At 42.5% G+C, this 23,308-nt stretch overlaps 1 protein-coding gene across 18 annotated transcripts in view; it reads right to left on the reverse strand.

Annotated features, from left to right (window-relative positions):
• SH3KBP1 (SH3 domain containing kinase binding protein 1) overlaps positions 1-23,308 on the reverse strand; it is a 385,481-nt gene that overhangs the window by 10,429 nt on the left and 351,744 nt on the right. For all 18 annotated transcript variants that reach the window (XM_078364233.1, XM_054251116.2, XM_078364234.1 and 15 more), the window contains one exon: positions 3,520-3,629. In XM_078364233.1, the coding sequence (XP_078220359.1) occupies positions 3,520-3,629 (110 nt within the window). The remainder of the gene's footprint in view (positions 1-3,519; positions 3,630-23,308) is intronic.

Raw genomic sequence — 23,308 nt, forward strand, 5'->3', positions numbered from 1 at the left:
CCAAGGAAGAACACACAGGTCAATGAGAGGCTACCTCTAATCTGCCTCTCCTTCATTCCCTCCTCTTCCTTTTCCTTGATCTTTTCCAGGATTGCTAAATCTGCATGTGGAAGTGTCCTAAAGGATGTGTCTGAGAGAAAACCATTTCTAGGGACAAGGGCTCACCAGGCCTGTGGTCCAGCCACCAGTGTTTCCTCAGCCTGAGAGCACAGCGTTGCTTACTAGTGCAACAAGCTCATACCTCCTTTGGTACCTGCTGTTAAATCTCTGCCCTCATTACTGCTGACAATCAACATCCATTTTGGAGTCTGTATTGCTATAATATATGTACAGAATGGCAGCATCTTTTGGTAAAATATAGGACGATACCCCTGTTCTTTCTGCCTCACTGTGAAGATCACTGTAAAGATAAAAAAGCCAGATGAGGCTGCATGCAGTGGCTCACACCTGTAATCCCAATACTTTGGGAGGCTGAGGCAGGAGGATCTCTTGAGCCCAGGAATTTGGGACCAGCTGGGCAACATGGAGAAACCCCATCTCTATGAAAAATACAAAAATTATCCAGGTACGGTAGTTGGCACATGTAGTCCCAGCTACTCAGGAGGCTGAGGTGGGAGGATTACTTGAGCCCCAGAGGTTGAAACTGTGGTGAGCCAGGAGCATTGCACCACTGCACTCCAGCCTGGGCAAAAGAGTGGAACCCTGTCTGAAAAAAAAATTCTGGACCAATTCACTGGAAGTCACTTAGTCATAGATGATCACTGGGCTAGAATTTCCCAATTTTAGAACAAAGCAAATTAAAGTAAGAGTTCCTATAGCAAGGAATCCTTTATAATGAAGAATCTTCCAGAGATCTCTTTGGACAAGCTCGTCTTCAGCTTTATCTCTATGCTTTCTACCCTGGTGGTAGAAAAACAGTCCCATCTAAAATCACCACTTGGTATCATTATACAAAAATTATACCCCAAAATATTGTATGTTTTATTCTATTTACTTAAGGCAGAAATGCAATGCATTTTAGGGAATTTTTAAGCAAAGTTTTCAATTTAACAGGTTTTATTTGTTAATCTTCACTTAATCTGAAAATCCAATTACCTAGAATAAAGTTTCCCCCACCACCAAGCTTTCTTATTAATCTAGGCTTAACTGCTTAGCCACCATGCCATGCCTGGATCCCTTCTTTTTGAGATTTTATTCAAAAAGCCAGTTCCCTCCAATACGACCTAGGGTTCATGAGCTGGCAATCAAAGCTTGTTCTTTGAATCCTATAAACATAAAGAGCTTCAACAAGGGTCATGACTAGTGTATTTCCTCCATCATATTCCCCAGTGGCCTTTGAGGAATATACTCATATCCACTAAGTCTCCATTTGCCTATGAAAAATCCACAGGTGCTAACTGGAAGAAGAGTAAATAGGAATTCAATGTACAGATCCAAGTGGGGATGAATGCGAATGAAGGGAAGAGAATATAGTACTTATACTTTAAAGCACACTATATTCTTTTGTTTTCAGTCTGCAAATGAAGTGACTTTATATAAAATGCCAAACGTTGAGTCACTGTGCCATAAGCTTCCTGCAGGCAGTGACCATGTGCTTTTCATTTCAGTTGTATCTCTGGTACCTGGCACAGCAATGCCAAGCACATAGGGGACAGATGTCTATAAAGATTTGTTGAATGAATGTCCAACTGTCTGGTCTGACAGCAGTGAAGATGGTATGTCCTTACCACATCCTCCAAATACATACAAACTGTCGGGCATGGGATGTATGGACCAAAGGCGGGACAAGAGATGGTAATTTAAACCTGTCTGTAATTCTGGAAGTCATGAGGCTCTCTAGACCTTGAAAAGTTGGGAAGAATTTGGAAGGAAGGCAAAAATGATGAAGGATTTATAGAGAAGATGGAGGAGGTAGGATTGAAAAACAAAATATAGAAATACTAAGAAGCAACTAAATAGGTCATGGGTATAAAAGGGGTGCTGAGGTGGGGGTGTGAAGAGGTGAGAGGGAGAGGGGAAAGAAGGTGGTGTTGACAGAGAAGTTTGTATAACAATAAAAGTCAGCTACTTTTAAAAGTCTTTCTACCAAAAAGGTGTCAATGCAAAGTTAGGTTTCTTTCACACTAAGAGGAAAAATAGGATGACTCAAACCATACTTCCAGACTCTAGATAGGAGAGAAGAGGCTCCAAGGAAGTGACATTCTTTTTCTTCTAAATGATGACACCTTAGGTAGGATCAGTGATGACATAAAAATAGGAAGCATCCTGGGAAACCTGCAAAAGGTTAATTAATTCCTTGGTGTATCTGGGTGGGGGTCATAAGGATTTAGACTCACTGGAACAAGGCAATGTGCTATATAGAAACAGAGAGAGAGAGAGAGAGAGAGAGAGAGAGAGAAAGATACTGATTATACTCAAACACAACTTGTGGAAGGTGAGCTTGGAGGGGACAGTACAACGTGTAGCAAAAGCAAAGCATACATTTCCCTTTGACCCACTTCCAGAAAATTTTTACCCAAGTCAATAATTTTATAGCAGCATCAAGATTTTTCTGCAGCGACATTTATTTGAGTGTTGGTTATAATGAGGAACTGGAAACAACATAAATGCCCAATAATGGTACACTGGCTAAACGCTCACATACTAGTAGGTTAGAAAAATGGGCAGCCATGAAATGTGATGTCAGGGAAGAATGTTGTCATGACTGGGGAGAAAGGCACACAACAGAAAAGGAGAAAAGCAAGTTTCAAAACGATGCATACTACGTAATCCCATTTGTGAAGAAATAATTTTACATATACAAATAAATTTTTTAAAAAGCTAAGGACGTATAGCAGAAAGTTAAAGGTTCTTTGCACTGGGAGCAAAATTACAGGTAACTCTTCTTTATACATTTTACAGTTCAAATTTGGTACAATAAACATGTAACAGGCTCACAATAAAAAGTCATTCAAAACAACGCAAACAAAAATCTTCTATGGGTTATCCTGAGTGTTCCAATCACTCTCTCCTTCATTACCAGGTGCCTCTTATGTTTGAAAACAATATCCTGAAGGTGTGCGTGGTATTCTGTGGAGGGTACAGGCAACGGGGATTTGAGAAAGAAAGGTTTGGCCACCGCCTGGCGCTATGTAGGAGCAGATCTTTATTTAGTAAAGTTTTGTTTTTAGACCAAACCAGCCTCATTCTCCTTTCCCCACCATAAAACATGATCTTTGTTTCTTACCCATTTCATTTTAGGTTCAAATAAAAATCATTCTGGAAGAAAAGAACAGGAAGGTGGGAATAGGGAGTGCCTACCTTGCTGGCAGAAACACAAAGAACAAATAGAAAGAAATGGCGCTCGACTCAAGAAGACTCTGAAATCACTTCTCGTTGGCAGTATATCTCATGGCTTCCCTCTCCTGTAGTGACCTCAAATCGGCTGCTTGCAGAAGAGTCCTTAGCTAGAGTCTCTAATTTGTTCTGCTTTTCGGCTGTAGAGAAGTAAGGGGACATACAGTATGAGGAGACACTTACAGAAGTGAGGGACTGGGATGGAGGCCGCCTCCCCGTAGCTTTTGGTCTACTTGTGGTCGGATGACTGAGTTTCTCAGTAGATGACACCACGGAGTCAAAACCTTCTAGGTCTAAAACAAAAGTAAAACAGAGTTTTAAGAGCCAAAATAGGAGTAAAGGCTCTTATGATATGTCATAGCACCTCTTTTCCTCAATAATTATCCTTTCTGTCTGCATTACACTTCATGTCTTACAAAGGCCATTTACATCCTTTAGTCATTCAATAAACAGGATTCAAACTGAACAGACTAATCATTTCCTTCTTACTTTAACAAGCTATTGCATGGAAGAGAGAGAAACAGGATTTTTCTTTTTCCCTTCTACAGCTATATCCATAAATCTCTAAAATGCTACAGAAAGAGGATTAAAGGAAGAATTCTCTTTATTCCACAAATCCAAGTCCATTTTAGTAGACAGAACACTCTGACAGCCTCGACACAAAAGGCAGTTGATTACAAGGTACAAGAGCCAAGGACAAGTGGATGCCGGTCACTGATTACAAAAGACAAGAAGGGCAGCCCTGCTCCTCTTTGCTTGTGACTGGTCTAGAGGCGCCTATGTAGTCCAATTTGAGTTACTGAGCAATACAGGACAGTGTACTGACAGCCTATGGGAAACAGATTTTTCTCTTTGGATAGAGAGGGGCAAGTGAGAAGGCCTTTTGTGTTGCTGTTCCTCTTCTTTCCTGCTTGGGATGCTACTGTGTAAGGACAGGATGTCTGGAGCTGTGGCAGCCATTTTGTGACCATGTGGCCATCTGGTCACAGGATGGCAAGATAGAAAAATGGAAAATGTTCATCAGCCACAGTGGCTTACATCTGTAATCCCAACACTTTGGAAGGCTGGGGCAGGAGGATCATGAGGTCAAGAGATCAAGACCATCCTGGCCAACATGGTGAGACCCTGTCTCTACTAAAAAATACAAAAATTAGCTGGGTGTGGTGGTGCACACCTGAAGTCCCAGCTACTTGGGAGGCTGAGGTGGGAGAATCGCTTGAACCTGGCAGGCAGAGGTTACAGTGAGCTGAGACTGTGCCACTGCACTTCAGCCTGGCAACAGAGCAAGACTCCTCAAAAAAAAAAAAAAAAAAAGAAGAAGAAGAAGAAGAAGAAAAGAAAAAGAAAATGCTAACTGACAACCCCGATCAATGGGTTGCAACTCTGAGATGATCTAGTGCCCAGACTTCCTGCCATGTGAAATTAACAAATCCCTGCCATTTCAGCCAGTTTTAATCAGATATTCTTTATTTGCAGCTAAAAGCATCCAACTTCCATAACTGCAGCTATACAAGGCCCAGGACAGAGAAGTTAAAAAAAAATGATGTGCATTTCCTCCCACTTTATTTTGTGAAGAATTCTTTTGCTGATTGTTATTAGTGGTCTGGCTGTGTAACAACTTTATTCTATTAATGAACAGGCAGGTGTTATCTGCAAACTATTTTCTTTAGTGGAACACGCAAAATCAAGCACAAGTCACTGGTCAGGAGAAGCCATTCAATTACACCTGGGATTCTATTAAGTGACATTATCCTGATGAATGAATAATTACTCAATTAACTCCTCTTATCAGGGCAAGGCAAGTATAATAACCAAAGGTTAACCAACTGCAGAGATGGCACAAAGAAAAACATCAGTGGTGCTCTGAGGCCAAGAGGGAGCCCATCAGCACCCACTACCTGAATGAGGCTCATAAAGGCACCCACCTCTCCAGCTGACTCAGAAGGGTGCCAGGAGGACACTAAGTTGGGAGAGGGCAAAGAACCCACTGCTAGGATGTACTTCTCCATCCAGTGATGGCTAACTGGGCTGACCCCTCTCAGGGGCCTTCCCTTTAAGCGAACCTTATTTTTTTCTTTCTTTTGTTTCCCTCCCTCCCTCTTTTTTTGAGACAGGGTTTTGCTCTGTCTCCTAGGTTGGAGGGCAGTGGCACAATCTCAGCTCACTGAGGCCTCAACCTCCTGGACTCAGGTGATTCTTCCATCTCAGCTTCCCTACAGGCACACAACACCATACCTGGCTAATTTTTGTATTTCTTGTAGAAATGAGGTTTCAACATGTTGCCCAGGCTGGAGAAACTTATTTTCTTAAAAGGTTCTCCTCCAGACTCTACCCTGGGACTCTCCTCTACTAAGCCCATGTTGTCCAAAACGAAAATTCACCATTACACACTTGGATGGATGCAAAAACCCACCATCTGACATGAACATCTCCCCCAATTCATCTTTTTAAATCACTTTTCCCTGATGACAAATGTAATACATGACCAGTGTCTAATTTTTAAAAAACAAAACATGAAATTGTAACAATAAAAGAAAGTCAACTATAATCTTACCACATCAAGACAAGCTCTGTTAATATTTTGGTATATTTTCCTCCAGGCTTTTTTTCCTATAAATAAATAGTATAGCTCATACTATATGTAATATTACATTCTGCTTATTTCACTTAACCTGATATGCCATAGCTCTAAAAATTCTTTGTAAATATTTTAATAGTTGTTGTACTGCAATTAATCAGTCCCATTTGTTGGATAATTAGTTTCCAAATCATTTCCCCCTCCTATTTTTTTACTGTTATGGAAAAGCACTGCACAAATATCCTTGCATGTACTCTACATACAATGAGTTTAGCAGGTTATACGTGCAGATTTCCAACTGTTCTGGAAGAAGAAAATAAGGCCCAGGACAGGGAGGTTTGTTGGGGGTGGGAGGCTGGTGGGGGAGAACAGTGACAAAATGAGGGGCAGAGGAAGGCTGGGGAGAGGAGAGAGGACAAAAAACCAAGGAGCAGATGCTGACTGGCAGCCAGGGGAGGAAATGGAAGAGAGGGCTGTTAAAGGTTCCAGCAAACAGGCCAATGCCAAGGGCCTTGGCTGGGAGCGACCAGGGGCAGAGCTGGACAAACCTATGTCATGGCTCTGTCCAGGGAACCAAAACAAGCTCAGGAGCAAAAGCTGAGCAAGATGAAGTGATAAAGAACAACAAAAGGCGAATTAACTCTGCTTCTCCACCTTGGCTGCATGGAGGAATCACCTGGACCATTTAAAAAAACAAAACACCACTGCATCCCAGGGATTGACCACCCCAACTGGGGTGCAGCCTGGGCACAGGCAGGTGTCCAGCTCCCAGGTGATGTGAACATGCAGCAAAGGCTGAGAAGCACTGCTCTAGCAGAGGCTGGGGGCTGAGGGAAGGTTCGGGGGTGAGAATTTGACCAAGCGGAGGAGTGAAAAGGCCACCCAGTGACTGACAGGATGTTCCAGGGCCCAGTGAATAGACAGCCTGCCTGGGTTCTCTAGCAGTGGGTCCTCCCATGGTGGGCTGATGGGCGCTGGGCTGATTTGGAGGGCCACAGAGGTGCTGTAGCACTTGACCAAAGTGGTGGCCAAAGGCTCAGATGACTGGTGGCAGGTCAGATACTGCAGCTGGAGCCAGGAAGATGCCCGAAATGTGACCCAGCATAACGGGTGGGAGAGGAATGCAGGGAGCCAGGGGAAGGGATGGGACAGCTTCAGGTCGACTTGGGATGGACTTGGTAAGTCCACTTGTGTGTAGGGGTGGACAAGTTCATATCAGGAAACTTCTGCCAAGACTCCAGGGAGGACTCCGTCTTTGCTGCCCCCACATCCTCCGAATTAAGGGCCCACTGAATTAAGTCCACCTGGGAGTTTAGGATTTGACAATGTGTGAGGTAGCAGTCTGTAATGAATCACACTTTTAAAACAAACCAGAAGTGTGATGTCTGTCTTTCGCACTTAGGCTGTGAGCCCCAGCAGGGCAGGAACTCATCCTTGTGCTCTCAAAGTCTAGAATGTTCATGGGTAAAACATGCTGGCTCTTTTGTCAATGAAGAAATAAGCGAATGAATGAACAAATGATTGCAAGAAAAAAACCAGGAGTGTAGCTTATAGAAGTGGCTCCTAGCAGGACACGAGCAGCTTTGAGGCTGAAGAACCATTCTCTGCTATGGATGCAGAGAAGGCTGACTGGCCCATTCTGTTTTACTGGTTGAGGTTTGCACTAAGAAGGCCTATGCACATTGAAGCCTGGCCACGCTTAGCAAATGTCTCCAGGACAGATGGCAGAGAAGACTGCTCTATTTCTATCACTCATGAATAAGAGAAAGGTCAGAGTCCCTCAGGGGAAGCCACTCTTAATCTCTTAAAGTACTTTTTTTCTTTTTTTTGAGACAGAGTCTTGCTCTGTCACCCAGTCTGGAGTATAGTGATGCAATCTTGGCTCACTGCAACCTCCACCTCCCAGGTTCAGGCAATTCTCCTGCCTTAGCCTCCCTAGTAGCCGGGATTACAGGTGTGTACCACCATACCTGGCTAATTTTTGTATTTTTAGTAGAGATGGGGTTTCACCATGTTGGTCAGGCTGGTCTCGAACTCCTGACCTCAAGTGATCCACCTGCCTCGGCCTCCCAAAGTGCTGGGATTACAGGTATGAGCCACCACACACCCAGCTTACTGCACATTTCTGCTAAGTTTAACTTTCTATAGTTTTAGTTTGGAAAGAGCACTTTTTGGAAACAGCAACCAAACCAAACTGCCTTCAGAAAAAAATGCACCAAATATTAGATTGCTTGCTGAAAAGGGAACCTGAGGTTACCCTGGCAGGTTTCCATAGATCATGAACTGTAACACATTTCTGCTTTCTGACAGTGAAGAGGAGAAACTCTCCAGTACTGTCACATCACTTTTTAGTGGCACAGAGCATATACCTCATGACTGTGGCCATGGTAGCTACAATTAAGGCAGAATTTCCATGACTAACCCATCGTGGTGTGGAGAAAATGTCCCAATTTTCATGGTGGTTTTGAAGTGAATCAAGCTGAAACTTGATATGCGCTTTCTCAGCCTGGTTGGGATTTTTTCCTCTTAAAAGAAAAAGGTTTTAATGCTCCTAAGCCAGTCCAAAGCTATTGAACTGGCAAATGCTGGGGTATTTTTAAGAAGTTAGTTTCATAATGATGAGAGGCCTCTGACTTTTGTGATACTTGGACAACAAACTCTCTGCAGACATACGGGGATAATTCATGTTGGGCACGATGGAGTTGGCTTGGAAAGGGCCTGTGACTCTTCATGGCAGATGGAGTTGCCCATTTTCCATGAATTTCAGTGACACCCTATTTGGTTCAATTAGAAAGTGTAGTCTCATTTTCCGTGGATAGGAGGAATGGTACCAGTGACCACAGGTGACATAAAGCACATCCAGTGAAGGCACAGAGGAGAAACAGTCAAAAGGCTAAGTTCAGGCTAGCTGCCACCAGCAGAGTTCTTTGGGAGCTCCTAAATGGTTCTCTGCATTCATTATAGTGTGTTGCTGTGGACTTTAAAAAGAGCTTTAGGATAGAAGTTTGCCTACAGCTATAACCTGGCAATGTTACTACCTCCTAATATCTCTGGAAGCTGTCCCTTCTCCACACCCTGTCTCAGATTATTAAGGTGGCTCAATTTCTTGCTTGGAACCACTGTAATAATTTCTCACTTTAAGCCCCTTACCACTTGCATGCTGCCACCAGAGAGGTGTACAGTCCCGATCTGAGTGTGTCCCTTCAAGGCTTCCTCTCCCCACTAATTCCTTCAGTGCCACAACTGGGGCCTCTTTCAAGAAGCCAGAGTGCACCCTAAGGCCTGGGTTGGGTGCATCCCTACTCACCCATCACCCTGATCTCAGCACTTAGTACGCTGTACTGACATTCTCTGCTGACTTCTCTGCCTCCCCCACCAGCCAGGGAAGAAGCTATGGCTTTTCTCTCTGTTTCCCTGGACTTAAGATCACTCCTGGCTTGCAGTGAGTGTTCAAAAAATGATTATTTAATATATTAACAAACAATCTTTCTAGGCTTCAGGTTTTCCAGCAGGAAAAAAACGAGAGAAATATAGGAGCCATTAGCTTCATAAGGTTATTCTTTTGTAAATGAGAGACTATGTGAAAACCCTTTCAAATCACGCTGATAGAATTCTGTTTTCATGTACCATTAATGGAGCTGTGGGATTTGGAAACAAGGATCTTAGAGCAAGGCTAGATATCTCCCACCTCGACCCCTTTTTTTTTTGGTCTAAGATGAGAAAACCCTAAACCCACAGGGCCGCAGGTACTTTCTCTGCATTGCAGAGGCATCATGAGGCAGTCTGGATGGGAGGAGGAAGTCTCACTCCATGCGTCAGTCATTTGACTAGTGTGGAAAATCAGTGCAGACTATCAAGACAGGCCCATTATTAGGGAGTCAAAAAAACACCTGTGTTAGCTGAATCACTAAATCAAATTATTAGCAATGCTTAGATTCTGCAGGAAAATAAGCCCTCCAAAACGTGTAAGGATACAGTAGATCAGCTGTTGTGGTTTCATTTATAGTCCAGGTGTGAAGTTTGCAGGACACAAGCTGCTGAAAGTAAGTTAGTTTTGGGGGGTTGGGTTTGTGTGTGTGGTTTTTTTTTTTTTTTTTTTTTTTTTTAGAGACAGGGTCTCACCCTGTCACCCAGGCTGGAGTGCATGTAGTGCTGTGATCATAGCTCATGGTATTATAGCTTCAAACTCCTGGGCTCAAGCAACCGTCCTGCCTCAATCTCCCAAGTAGGTAGCCACCATACCCAGCTAATTTTTGTTTTGCCTTATTTTTTGGTAGAGATAGGATCTTGCTATGTTGCCCAGGCTGATCTCACACTCCTGGCCTCAAGCAATCCTCCTGCCTCAGCCTCCCAAAACACTAGGATTATAGACATGAGCCACTGTGCCTGGCCATAAACAAGTTTTGAGCTACTGTTTTGAACTCCATGTGCCAGCCATGCCACTACTAGATGCTTCACATGCACACACCCTCATTCCATCTGCACAAAACTGCATGCTGTGTGGGCATTACTATAATCCACAAAGAAAGAGATGGAGGATCAGAGGTTAGAAAACGTGCCCAAGGTCACTTCCAACAAGTAACAGGGCCCACACACAGATTCTTACCCAAGGGATTCTTTCCACTACAGAATGTTGCTTGTTTTTATTTTATTTTATTCAAATATGTTTTGAAATGGTCAGGAAAAGGGGCTTCTTCAAGGCACTCTGTGGCAAGAAATATAAGGTGTTAGGCAAGTTAACAGAATGTTTGGCTATTCGATACAAGCAACTTCTACATCAAAACGTGTAGCTCAAGAATAAGAGAGGGACATACGATGTTTATTTGCTCATTAATTAAATCAAACATTTATTATTTACTTTGTGCCAAGCATAGGGATAGTTTTGAGAATGAACGTACAATCATCCTATATCAGCACTATCCAGTAGAACTTGCTGTGATGACTGAAGTCTTCTATAATCTGTACTATTCAAATGGTAGCCACTAGCCCCACATGGCTACAGAGTGCATGGATTATGGATAAGTACAGTTACTTAATTAAATTTAAATAGTCACACATGGCTAGTGGCAATGAAGACTGTATATTATGATCTTGCATCTTGGTACTTCTCCTCACTTATGCTCAGCCCATTCATTCAGTGGCTATTTACTGAGCATACACTATGAGCCAAGCACTGGGTTAAGCAAAGGGGATACAGGGGTGGAAAACAGTCACATTCCCTGCCCACATGGAGCTAAGAACCCACTGAGGGACACATGCTTTTTGTTCTGCTATTTACTATGAACTTAGGCCAGGCGTGGTGGCTCACGCCTGTAATCCCAGCACTTTGGGAGGCCAAGGTGGGCAGATCACAAGGTCAGGAATCTGAGATAAGCCTGACCAACATGGTGAAACCGCGTTTCTACTAAAAATACAAAAACAAGCTGGGCACGGTGGTGTGCACCTGTAATCCCAGCTACTCAGGAGGCTAAGGGAGGAGAAGTGCTTGAACTGCGGAGACAGAGGTTGCAGTGAGCCAACGTCGCGTCACTGCACTCCAGCCTGGGCAACAGAGCGAGATTCGCCTCAAAAAAAAAAGTGAAATTACCAATGATAGCATGGGGACCTAATTTAGATCAGGGAAAGGGGACATATCTTACTGCAGTCTTGCTTCGAGGAGAGGTAGTGATTCACTCGGATTGATGACAAGCAATGTTAAGTGGGGAAAAGTAGCTCTCCACAATTGCATTCCTTTAAAAATTGCTCACTACAGGCCCAAATTTGTTATGCAAAGTGATCTGATAAATAATGTAATTCTCTACTGGAAATAGTGGTTACATTATTATCTACAGGAACATAAATTGGCACAACATTTCTGTAGGCCATTTGGCAATACCTATTACAAAATGTAAATGTGTATACCTTCAGATATATCAATGTCACTTCTAGAAATTAATCCATAGAAATGTTTGTGTAAGTATAAAATGATATATTTATGAAGCCAGTATACTTTCTAAAATAATTTTTGGAAACCCTCGTATAGCCTCCTCACACAAAACAAGTTGAAATCTAAACTTTTATGTAAGTTTTACTCACAAGGGATGTGATTTTTGTCATATTCTAAATATTGAGATTTTAAAATATAACTTATATAGATTTCTTAAATATATCCAATATATATTTGAACACTGCAGTAATTTAACCACCACCATCATCCATTTAAAAACATCATTAGATTTTAACAGTTGGAAATTTTACATAATTTATTTTCCTCCTTAAATTCGTATTCCCAACACCTACTGGTGAATTTTATCCTAATGTATTTTCAAGTCTGTTGTTAATTATTTTGTCATCTTTCTATTGTAAAAACATGTATAGAAATTGAAATTTAAGACTTTTTCTTTCCTGAAATCATAAGGCTCTAAGTGTAAAAATTATTTTTCTTCTTGATAGAGTTCTCATTACAATTATTATTAGTATACAAATGATCAGAACGTAAGTATACACACAAACCACACATTTTGATAAATAATTTTTAACCATAACAAAACAATTTTATTGGGCTTTTCCCCCAAACGCTTCATGTGTATATGATTATTAATACCAGAAAGAGATGGCTTGGTATCAACTCTCTATTTTTCATTTTAGAGACACAAGTGCCAAAAAAATGTGTTCACTTAAATAGAAGTAGATGGAATAGAGGCCAGCTGTGGTGGCTCATGCCTGTGATCCCAGCACTTTGGGAGGCCAAGGTGGGTGGATCACTTGAAGTTAGGAGTTCAAGATCAGCCTGGCCAACATAGTGAAACCCTGTCTCTACTAAAACTACAAAATAAATTATCTGGGTGTGGTGGTGCAGGCCTGTAATCCCAGCTACTCTGGAGGCTAAGACAGGAGAATCATTTGAACTCGGGAGGCGGAGGTTGCAGTGAGCCGAGACAGTGCCACTGCACTCCAGCCTGGCAACAGAGTGAGAGACTTCGTGTCAAAAAAAAAAAAAAAACAAAAAAGTATCTGAGATGAAAACATATATATATATATATAGATATATATAGATACAGAGTCTCACTCTGTTGCCCTGAATGGAGTGCAATGGCACGATCTTGGCTCACTGCAACCTCCACCTCCCGGGTTCAAGTGATTCTCCTGCCTCAGCCTCCCAAGTAGCTGAGACTACAGGTGCCCACCACCACACCTGGCCAATTTTTGTATTTTTAGTAGAGACGGGGTTTCACCATATTGGCCAAGTTGGTCTTGAACTCCTGACCTTGTGATCTGCCCACCTCAGCCTCCAAAGTGCTGGGATTACAGGAGTAAGCCACTGCACCTGACCAGAATGAAAATAATTTTGTCATCAATGTCACTCAATTCTCTGAACTCCTTGCAAATTATACACCAAAAATTAGACCATAGTCTAGCATCACTAGGAGTTATTATTTTTAATAGTCTACCATCAAACAACTTAGTGGGTACCTCCTTCAATGTCACTGGAAGCAAAGAATTACTAACCAACTGATTTGAAAACAGAACTTGCAACCTGGAACTTGCATCTATGTCAGGGTTTGCTCTAGGATCTCAAATTTACTTAGGATGACAAACATCCTATTCTTTTACATTTCCCTGTAATAACTTGGGTTAAAAAATCAAAGTAATTCTTTTAAAAGATGAATGAGTACTTTTTAAAACTTTACAAAATGTTATGCTCATGAGCCAGGTACAGTAGCATGCCTGCAGTCACAGCTAGTCAGGAGGCTAAGGTGGGAAAATCACTTGAGCCCAGGAGTTCAAGTCCAGCCTGGACAACATAGTGAGACCCCATCACTAAAAATTTTTAAAAATCAAAGTTATACTCATAACCCCTTAACAATTTCTTAAATCTCCATATAGCCATTAAATCATTTAAAAGCAAAAAATCATTAAGCAAAAAACAAAAAACAAAAAAAAAATAGATTAAACCGTAGAAAGGGCCAAATTATCCATTCTAGATTAAAAGGACAGAACTAAAGAAACTGAAGAGCCAAAGGAAAGAATAAGCTACTTAATTTCAAAGAGAATTCAGAGGCTACCAAGCCAGCAGTTTTCTCAATGTCTAGAAAACTCAGCTAAAAGAAATGGGCAGGATTACAGAAACATAGACTGTGAGGCTGCATTGGGTCATTTCTTTTATAATATTTTGTAGAGACAGTTTCCCTGTATTGCCCAGGCTGGTCTTGAACTCGTGGCCTCAAGCAATTCCTCCTGTCTCAGCCTCCCAAAATGCTGGGATTACAGGAATGAGACCCCATGCCCTGGCCTGAACTGGGTTTTTTATAATCATTTCATCCAAGCCCCTGAATTAATTATGAAAAACCAAGATCCAAGGAGGTACAATGGTGTGCTCGATGGTCAGCTTCAGTGGGATGAGGAGCCAGAGCAGAGTACACACTTCTTTTTGGAGAACAAGATGTACATCTCATTTCATCTTCTTTAAAAGCACTTAACCTAGACAGAAGAGGAGCAGGGCCAGGTGCAGTGGCTCATGCCTATAATTCCAGCACTTTGGGAGGCCAAGGTGGGAGGATTGCTTGAGCCCTGGAGTTTGAGACCAGCCTGAGCAACATAGTGAGACTCATCTTTACAAAAAAATGAAAAAAATATCTGGGCTTGGTGGTGCACACCTGTGGTCCCAGGAGGCTGAGGTAGGAGGACTGCTTGAGCCTGGGAGGTTGAACCTGCAGTAAGCTATGACTGCACCACTGCACTTCAGCCTGGGCAACAGAGCACGACCCTATCGAAAGAAAGAAAGGAAAGAAAGAAAGAAAGAAAAGAAAGAAAGAAAGGAAGAAAGGAAGAAAGGAAGAAAGGAAGAAAGGAAGAAAGGAAGAAAGGAAGAAAGGAAGAAAGGAAGAAAGGAAGAAAGGAAGAAAGGAAGAAAGAAAGAAAGAAAGAAAGAAAGATGGAAGGAAGGAAGGAAGAAAGATGGAAGGAAGGAAGGAAGGAAGGAAGGAAGGAAGGAAGGAAGGAAGGAAGAAAGAAAGAAAGAAAGAAAGAAAGAAAGAAAGATGGAAGGAAGGAAGGAAGGAAGGAAGGAAGGAAGGAAGGAAGGAAGGAAGGAAGGAAGGAAGGAAAAGAAAGGAGCAGTCTGATACTCATAATATAAAACTTTAATGCATATGTGAAACAATAATATTCTAATGTCCAGAATTACATGGAAGCCAAAATTACACTGACTACAAAATTTGAGGAGGAAAAACCTCCTGTCTCAAAGCCTAGTGTGCTTTTTACTACCCCAGGAGGGACAAGAGTACCCCAAAACTGCTAGAAGGGGCTGGCAGGCTCCCATTCAGCAGCCTGGGTAACTCGATGAGCTATTTCTCATTTGTAAACATCAAGAGAAGGGAGAAGACGGAGGTAGAAAGGATTTAAAGTGCTCTTAAAAATCTGACACTCCACGACTTTTTCTTAGGAAAAAAATTACAAGTAATCCTATCTCTATCAAAAAAAGTTAATCTGCTAATTGTACATTTCTGGACACTAAGTTTTTACCTGAGCTACTGCTTCAACGCCTGACTCTCTCTAGGGCCTTTTCTTTGCCCCCGACATTTCTCCTTCCCGCCACCTTCCATCTCTGCAGATATGAGCTGGACCTGTGGTTTTCAAAAGTTGCCAAGAACTGGCATGTGTCCATGCCAAGGTTATCACCAGTCATAATGCACTGAGAAGCAGATCAACATTGTGAGTTTCCCATTAAGCTAAATGTGTTCAATTTTACACTTGGAGATCATACCCTTTCCAATAGGAGATGGCATTGTTTATTTCCGAATGTGCATCATTAATAAAAGAAAAATCAAGCAGTCTCTCAAATTAAAAGCCTTTTTTTTTTTGGTAAATGAGTCTGTGAAATTCCAAACAGTATGAACCTCAGGGAGACATGACTCAGGCCTGGGGAGATGAAGAGAATGTCACTACAGATTACACAAAGGTAAGCTTGGTTCTAAATCAGGGCATCCTGGTAACATCGAACTCCAACCTTCACTTGCCACCACTAAATCCAATGACCTTCTAATGGGGCCCATCAATGTCACTCTCCAACTGCTAATCACTTTTCTTTTGTAATGAATCAAACTTTGCAGGCTCTTAACCTTGGCCAAGGTTTCCAAGACCATGCTTTAATAAGAGTCCATGGCTAAATAAGGATTTTGATAATTTACTTAATAAAGAAATGCTAAAACAAAATACTTAAAATGTCATGTGTCCATAATGCTTTTAATGTAACAAAGGGATGCCTGAGCATGATTTTCTGGTAGGTTGTACATTCCTCTGGATACTGGAAAATGGAAGTAAAACGGAAGCCATAACCAGGCTCTGCCAATCCATGAGCCCACAGCCAGGGAATGGGAGGAGGGGGGGGCACCCCAAGCCAAATAAATGCCATGTGGGATCTGAGAGCTGAACATCACCTGTTCCCTTCTTGCTTCTGCATTCATTTTTAGCTCAGAGGCCTCTGTGGAGTATACTGTGGATGCAGCAAAGGTTACTATACAAGTCTCTTTGTTCTATGAGAATACTTTGAATCTACTGGGTGTACCTCCAGAATACAGCACTAGAATATGGTCTCAGCATGTAGGAAAGGTAGAACCACTAAGATATCAGACTGAATGATGAGCAAGAGCCCTGGCCACAGAGATGCAGCTGATCACAATACTAGGGGAGGGAGGACATGCTGACTCTGCATACAGGTGAGCATTTGGGGCTGCCTGCAAGTCCACAAATCTACTCAGCTCTGTGACCCTCTCCAAGCCAAGAGCCATCTGAATTGATGCTCCCTAAATGTCACTCTACCTCTCTCAGGTCAGATAGTTTGCAGGCTGGTGGGTATAGAACACTTGGATAGGACAGCACTAATTTGCTCTCTGTATTCTGGAATCATTCATACTACCGAATGCACTGCTCCAATGAGGTTCTGCAACATTTGCCATCACGTCCCCACTTTGACTTAACATTCCCCTGTTTGTACAGCATTTGTGAGGCTTTTCCTACTGGCATTTTCAGTGTTTATTGAACTGGTGCTTACAGGATGTGATAGGGTGAAAGATGTTCGTGGAACCCCTCATAACTAAGCACAAACCCAGCCACCGCAACGGACCACCGAAGGCCAGCAGGACCACTCTGTGCAGGGCGCACAGGCAGAAGGTGAGTACCTCAGTTCTGATGAGGACCAACATCTTTCACTGAGAAGGTCTAAGTGGAAATACTCAGTCTACATACAGGACCAGTCTGGCCCTTCAAAGGGCCCTGAAGGACCATCTCCTGTAGGACTGGAGGATGGTTTTCAAATGAGTGCTGACTGCCAGCTTGACCTTGCACATCTCCACTGTGAGCCTGAGAGGCTGGGAACCAGGGGAGGCCTCAAGGGCGATACAGGGAGAGGGCCAGCCACAGATACTGTTCTGAATTAACTATGCCTCTGTAAATTTGACAAGGGAACCAAAAATGCTCAGAGGACTGCCTGGGTTAAAACCCATCAATCAGAAATGCAACCTGTTTCACTTCCTTTGTATAAAGTATTTGACCCTCAACACAATCTCTTTTGCTTTTTGTCACCACACTTGAGAAATGTATAGTGCTTTTCAGCTATTCCTGATAAAAATTTAACTTCGATCATGATTTGTGTCCCTAGATAGGACCGGAGCTGCACACGTCCACACACAGGCACCCTAGCCCATCATATGCAGACTTGACTGCAGACCAATAGCAACCGTATCTCCTGTTCTTGAGCGTGGGTAATGTCAACCACATCCTTGGTCCCAAGGGCTGTGTCTGAAGGTTGCCAGTAAGGAGACAGTGTCTGTAGGAGCCAGCCATGGCTCTTGAATGAAAGTTCCTATATTTGAATAATGTCTAACCCTGAGAGAGCTGGAAGGTGCGGCTGTTCTTTACACACACACTCAGCCAGTAGTGAATGTGGAACACTCCAAATGACACTCATGGTTTTTAGGTTTTTTTTAATGGCAAGCAAGACACACTATATCTTGTCTTATTGAACCTGAAAAACTGCTTAACGATCTGACATGCTGCAAGGACCAATAACTGGCTCTCTGGCTCCAAAAGGGGAAGTTTTAAATAAGTATTTTAAAAAGAGTGCAGAAAAACCAACAGCAGCCCCAAGTCAGGGGATCTGAGTTTTTCCTCAAAATTTGTATAAGAAACCTCTAGAAGTTATTTGTTATTATAAAAGGTAGAAAATGCAAAATAAGGTAAGAATGCAATCATTTGTTTATAGAGATTTGGCATCACAGTCACAAAAATTTTGTGTTCATGGTCACTATTAAAATTGCTCTCTCTCGCTCTCCTGTATAATTTTACTATACAGAGCACAGATTTAGAACTTAGTATTGATCAAATTTGTTACTTTTTATGTAATACCCATTTAAACACTGGGTAGTTGATCTTTGGCAAATATCTAATCCCAAATCCAACACTCTATTTGAAATCAGACTCAAAGACTCAAATGGTATCATTTCACTTGCTGCAAGCCTTAAGAGCCCCCCTGTGTCTCTGTCTGTCTCTGTCTCTCTCTCTCTCTCTCACACACACACACACAAAGGTCACAGCCATGTCCTTGGTTGATGTTTAAGTTAATTATTTCAAATATAATTTCTTTTTTGTATATGAAGTCTCTGGTTTTCCAAAGCTCTGAAATTATTTTCAAACTAGGTTTTATAGAGATTCTCAGGAAATGAGATAGGCCACTCCAGGGAAGAACAAGTTGCACTTGTGGGGGAGGCCTGTCCTCTTCCCGTTCTTAACACAGACTGGGCTCTCTTGGCCTCAGTGCTATTGACATTTGGGATGGGTCATTCTTTGTTGTCTGTGGGGGCTGTCCTATGCACTGGAGGATGGTTAACAGTATCCTTGGCCTATCTCCACTAGATACCAGGCAGCATGTCCACCCCCACCCCCACTCCATCCCCACAATGTGACAGCCAAAAAGTCTCCAGACATTGCCAAATACCTCCTTGGAGAGAGCAGTTAAGAAATGCTGATGTAGACCTAACCCATGCACTGAAAGTTTGGGCTCATGGGTCAGGGAGACCTGGCTTCAACTCAAATTTCTAACTAGCCAGATGATCTTGCTCAGTTTCCCCAGCTTGCTTTCTTCCCTGATTCTTCACTGTAAAAACATGAATCATTACACCTCCCTCACAGGGCTATGGATGGTGAGAAAAAACTAGACAAAACATTTAGTGGGCACCCAGTGAATATTAGTTCTTATTTTCCTTACTCATGCCTGCTCTCACTGCTCTTACTTCAACACTAGAACCTCGGATGATGGACGAGGGGAGATGAAGGGGGAGTGTTTTTTCTCCACCGTATTAGTGGAATGATTCTAACGCGAGGATATTCCACACACAGCTCCAGTACTCATACTGTACCTCAAAAAGGAACAAAAACTTATAAAGGCATGCTCTACCCCAAACATGCTTGTAAAACACTCCTAAGCTTTTCAAACACTTTGGGATTATTTTATCACCAGGGTTGTAATCAGCTACAGATCAATGTCCAGGTAGGACTTGATTTTTTTAAACGGTGTAAAAAATATGTGCATTTAACAACCTAAGGGGACATTTTACATTACAAAATGATTACTAGCTTTTGTAGAGCTTTATTTTTATTTTTTGAGATGGAGTTTCCCTCTTTTTGCCCAGGCTGGAGTGCAATGGTATGATCTTGGCTCACTGCAACCTCCACCTCCTGGGTTCAAGCAATTGTCCTGCCTCAGCCTCCCAAGTAGCTGGGATTACAGGCATGCTCCACCACTCTTGGCTAATTTTGTATTTTTAGTAGAGACAGGGTTTCTCCATGTTGGTCAGGCTGGTCATCTCGAAATACCAACCTCAGGTGATCCACACTCCTGGGTCTCCCTAAGTGCTGGGTTTACAGGTGTGAGCCACCATGCCTGGCCTTTTTTTTTTTTTGAGACAGAGTTTCACTCTTGTTGCCCAGGCTGGAGTGCAGTGGCATGATTTCGGCAACCTCCACCTTCCAGGTTTAAGTGATTCTCCTGCCTAAGCCTCCCGGCTAGCTGGGATTACAGGCACCCACCATCATGCCCAGCTAATATTTTTTCAAATTTTGTATTTTCAGTAGAGACGGGGTTTCACCATGTTGGCCAGGCTGGTCTCGAATTCCTGACCTCAGGTGATCCACTCTACTTTGGCCTCCCAAAGTGCTAGGATTACAGGAATGAGCCACCACGCTTGGCCTAAAGAGCTCTCTTAATACATCTAAAACATAATTTTATATATAAAGGATTGGCTTACAGACGATACAGAAACATCAGTGTAGTAGTTTTTACTCTAAACAATCACAACTATTTTACAAAGTGGGGCAAAGGAGGACTGGCGCGGTGGCTCACGCCTGTAATTCCAGTACTTTGGGAGGCTGAGGCAGGTAGATCACTTGAGCTCAGGAGTTCAAGATCAGCCTGGCCAATATGGTGAAACCCCATCTCTACCAAAAAATACAAAAATTAGCCAGACGTGATGGCATGCACCTGTAGTCCCAGTTACTCAAGAAGCTGAGGTAGGAGAATCACTTGAATGCAGGAGGCAGATGGAAGCTGCAGTGAGCCAAGATCACACCACTGCACCCCAGCCTGGGCAACAGAATGAGACCTACTCTCTCAAAAAAAAAAAAAGAGCGGGGGGGTGGGACAAAGGAGCACTTTGAATCCCATACTTACAGATCAGTGGTGTGCATATCTATTTTAACATTGGGACCTCAAGGTGAGTGTTAGAAAAATTCCAATTAGCTCTTTTTTTTTCCTTTTTAATAGCTTTGCTGAGTATAATTTATATATATCATAAAAGTCCACCCATGTTATATGTACAACTCAATAATTTTAGTAAATTTAGAGTTGTGCAACCATCACTACAATTCCCTTTGAGAACCTTTCTGGAACCTCAAAACTAGCTCTTCAGAGTATTCCTAGGTCACAGGGAAGGACTTCCATGTTTCCTGGTTCAAATGAACCATAGGCCCCAGGTATCTGTGAGAGATCTGAGCATAAGCGGAAGCTAGCCTTGATACCTTTCAAACCACTTCCACATCCCAAGTCCGTTGATTTTAAAGCGAGGAATGCTTGCCCCCAAAATTGACTATAGGGTGAAGTGTGTTTTGTGGGTCAAGTTGAAAAGACAGAGAAGAAATCTTCACTCTCCTCAAGTGAAGGTGGGGTGGGGTCTACATAAAGAGACAGAAGTGGGAATAGATTGAGATTTGGATTGGATGGAAAAAAAACAACAGTTCCAACAATGACGCTAGGCAACTGAGGAGGAATGATAAGGGCTTTCTCTAAGTCAATTAGCTGAAAACAGGTGGCATACTTCATAGTAGGCTTCCTATCTGAAGGCCTGTTGCTATGTGCTTTTGTGGGAAAGGAACTGAAAATCTTGGTAGCATTGAAGTGTAACAATAAATCCTGCCATGCAGTGGGAACTACAATATACGGCATAATAAAAGCAAATGTTATGGCACTTGACTTCATGGCCTATAATCTCCCATTCAATCAGAACAGAGATTCTTCCATCAGCAAGAGAAAACTGGACAATTTAATTTTCACTTCTATTCATGCACAGGCCTGTGTTGGAGTTTGTCCATGTTTTCTATTATGTTACTTGAAATATGGCTTCATAGTTTGATACAAACAATATCTCAAACTGACATTAACAAGTTAGTTTTGGACCAACTGATTTCATTCTAATTGATTGCTTGCTGACAGATGCTGGGAGCCACCCACACAAGATCTGAAAAAGCCATATTTTCTAATTTAATATTATAATAATTTTAAATTATAGCTTTATTAAGTGGAAACTCAGATTTATTTATAGCTAACACTGATGGTTTCCAATGGTTTTCAGGGTTGTATTATGCTGTTCATTGCAGCCCACATTTAGACAGCTTCAACTGTCTGAATCACTAACAAAACATTCTGGTACAAATAATTTCCTCCTTGATCCAATGCAGTGAACAAATACTACAGAAGCAGCCCCGAGAAGAGCCACCCGCTTCTGCAATGTCTTTTTCTCCTTCACCGACCCAACTACGAAGAACATTTCTGCCTTTGGGCCTAAAGACATTCTGCTTAGAATTCTCTCCTCCCTTGGCCTCTGTGATGTTTCAGGATCCTGATTTTCCCTTAAATGTGTACTTGACGGGGGTTTGGACTTCAGCCCTAGGTTCTTTGCCTTTTCTCACGTCAAGGACTTTATCTTCCTGACCCAACTAACACTTCTAAGCAAACAAACATTAATAGTAAGCATTTCTATCTTTTTTACAGGCCATCAAGTGATTTGACATAATTCTGGAAGACAAAGCGAGGAAGATGATAGATTTTTTTTTTTTTTTTTTTTTGAGACAGGGTCTGACTCTGTCACCCAGGCTGGAGTGCAGTGGCATAATCATAGCTCACTGTAGTGTTGACATCCCAGGCTCAAGTGATCCTCCCACCTCAGCCTCCTGAGTAGCTGGGACCACAGGTATGTGCCATCACATCTGGCTAATTTTTTTGTAGAGATAGAGTCTTATTATATTGCCCAGGCTGGTCTCGAACTCCTAAACTTAAACAATCCTCCTGCCTCAGCCTCCCAAAGTGCTGGGATTACAGGTGTGAGTCACTGCTGCATGTTACTATTCTTTTTTTTCCTTTGAGATGGGATCTCACTCTGTCACCCAGGTTGGACTGTGGTGGCATGATCTCAGGTCACTGCAACCTCCACCTCCTGGGCTCAAGCAATCCTCCCACCGCAGCCTCCTCAGTAGCTAGGACCACAGGCAGGTGCCACCACACCTGGCTATTTTTTTAAAAATTTTTGTAGAGATAGGGTCTCACTATATTGCCTAGGCTGGTCTCACACTCCTGGGCTCAAACAATCCTCCTGCCTCAGCCTCCCAAAGTACTGACATTATAAGTGTGAGCCACTGCGCCCAGCAGAGATGTTAGTATTCTTTATGGATAAGAAAGCTGAAGCTCAAAGAGTCTGCAAATTACAGAAGGCCACTCAGCTGGGAAGCAGCCAATTAAGCACTCAAACCCAGGTCTACAGAGACCACTCCTGCCCTCTTCTCTCCAGCCACTGGGAAGCTCCTGATCCCTATCTCTAATCCCTGCCAACCTCTTGAGCCTCAGCCCTCTATCTCCTCCCTCTACCTGGCACTGACACGGGCATGTCTGGCCCACTCTCAAAGCCAACATACTTAACTAGACTCATCATGTTTTCTTCCAAACCAGCTCCTCCTCCTGAATGGTCATTTCTACCCATGTTGCTAGATTCCCCAGTCACCCGACTCTGAAAATCTCAAGACTAACAAATGATTCTCTCCTCCTCCTGACTCCCAAATCCAATCTTCTGCCTGACAATATTGCCTGGCAAT

Source organism: Callithrix jacchus, chromosome X, assembly GCF_049354715.1.
Source record: "Callithrix jacchus isolate 240 chromosome X, calJac240_pri, whole genome shotgun sequence".
In the NCBI taxonomy this organism is placed as follows: domain Eukaryota; kingdom Metazoa; phylum Chordata; class Mammalia; order Primates; family Cebidae; genus Callithrix; species Callithrix jacchus.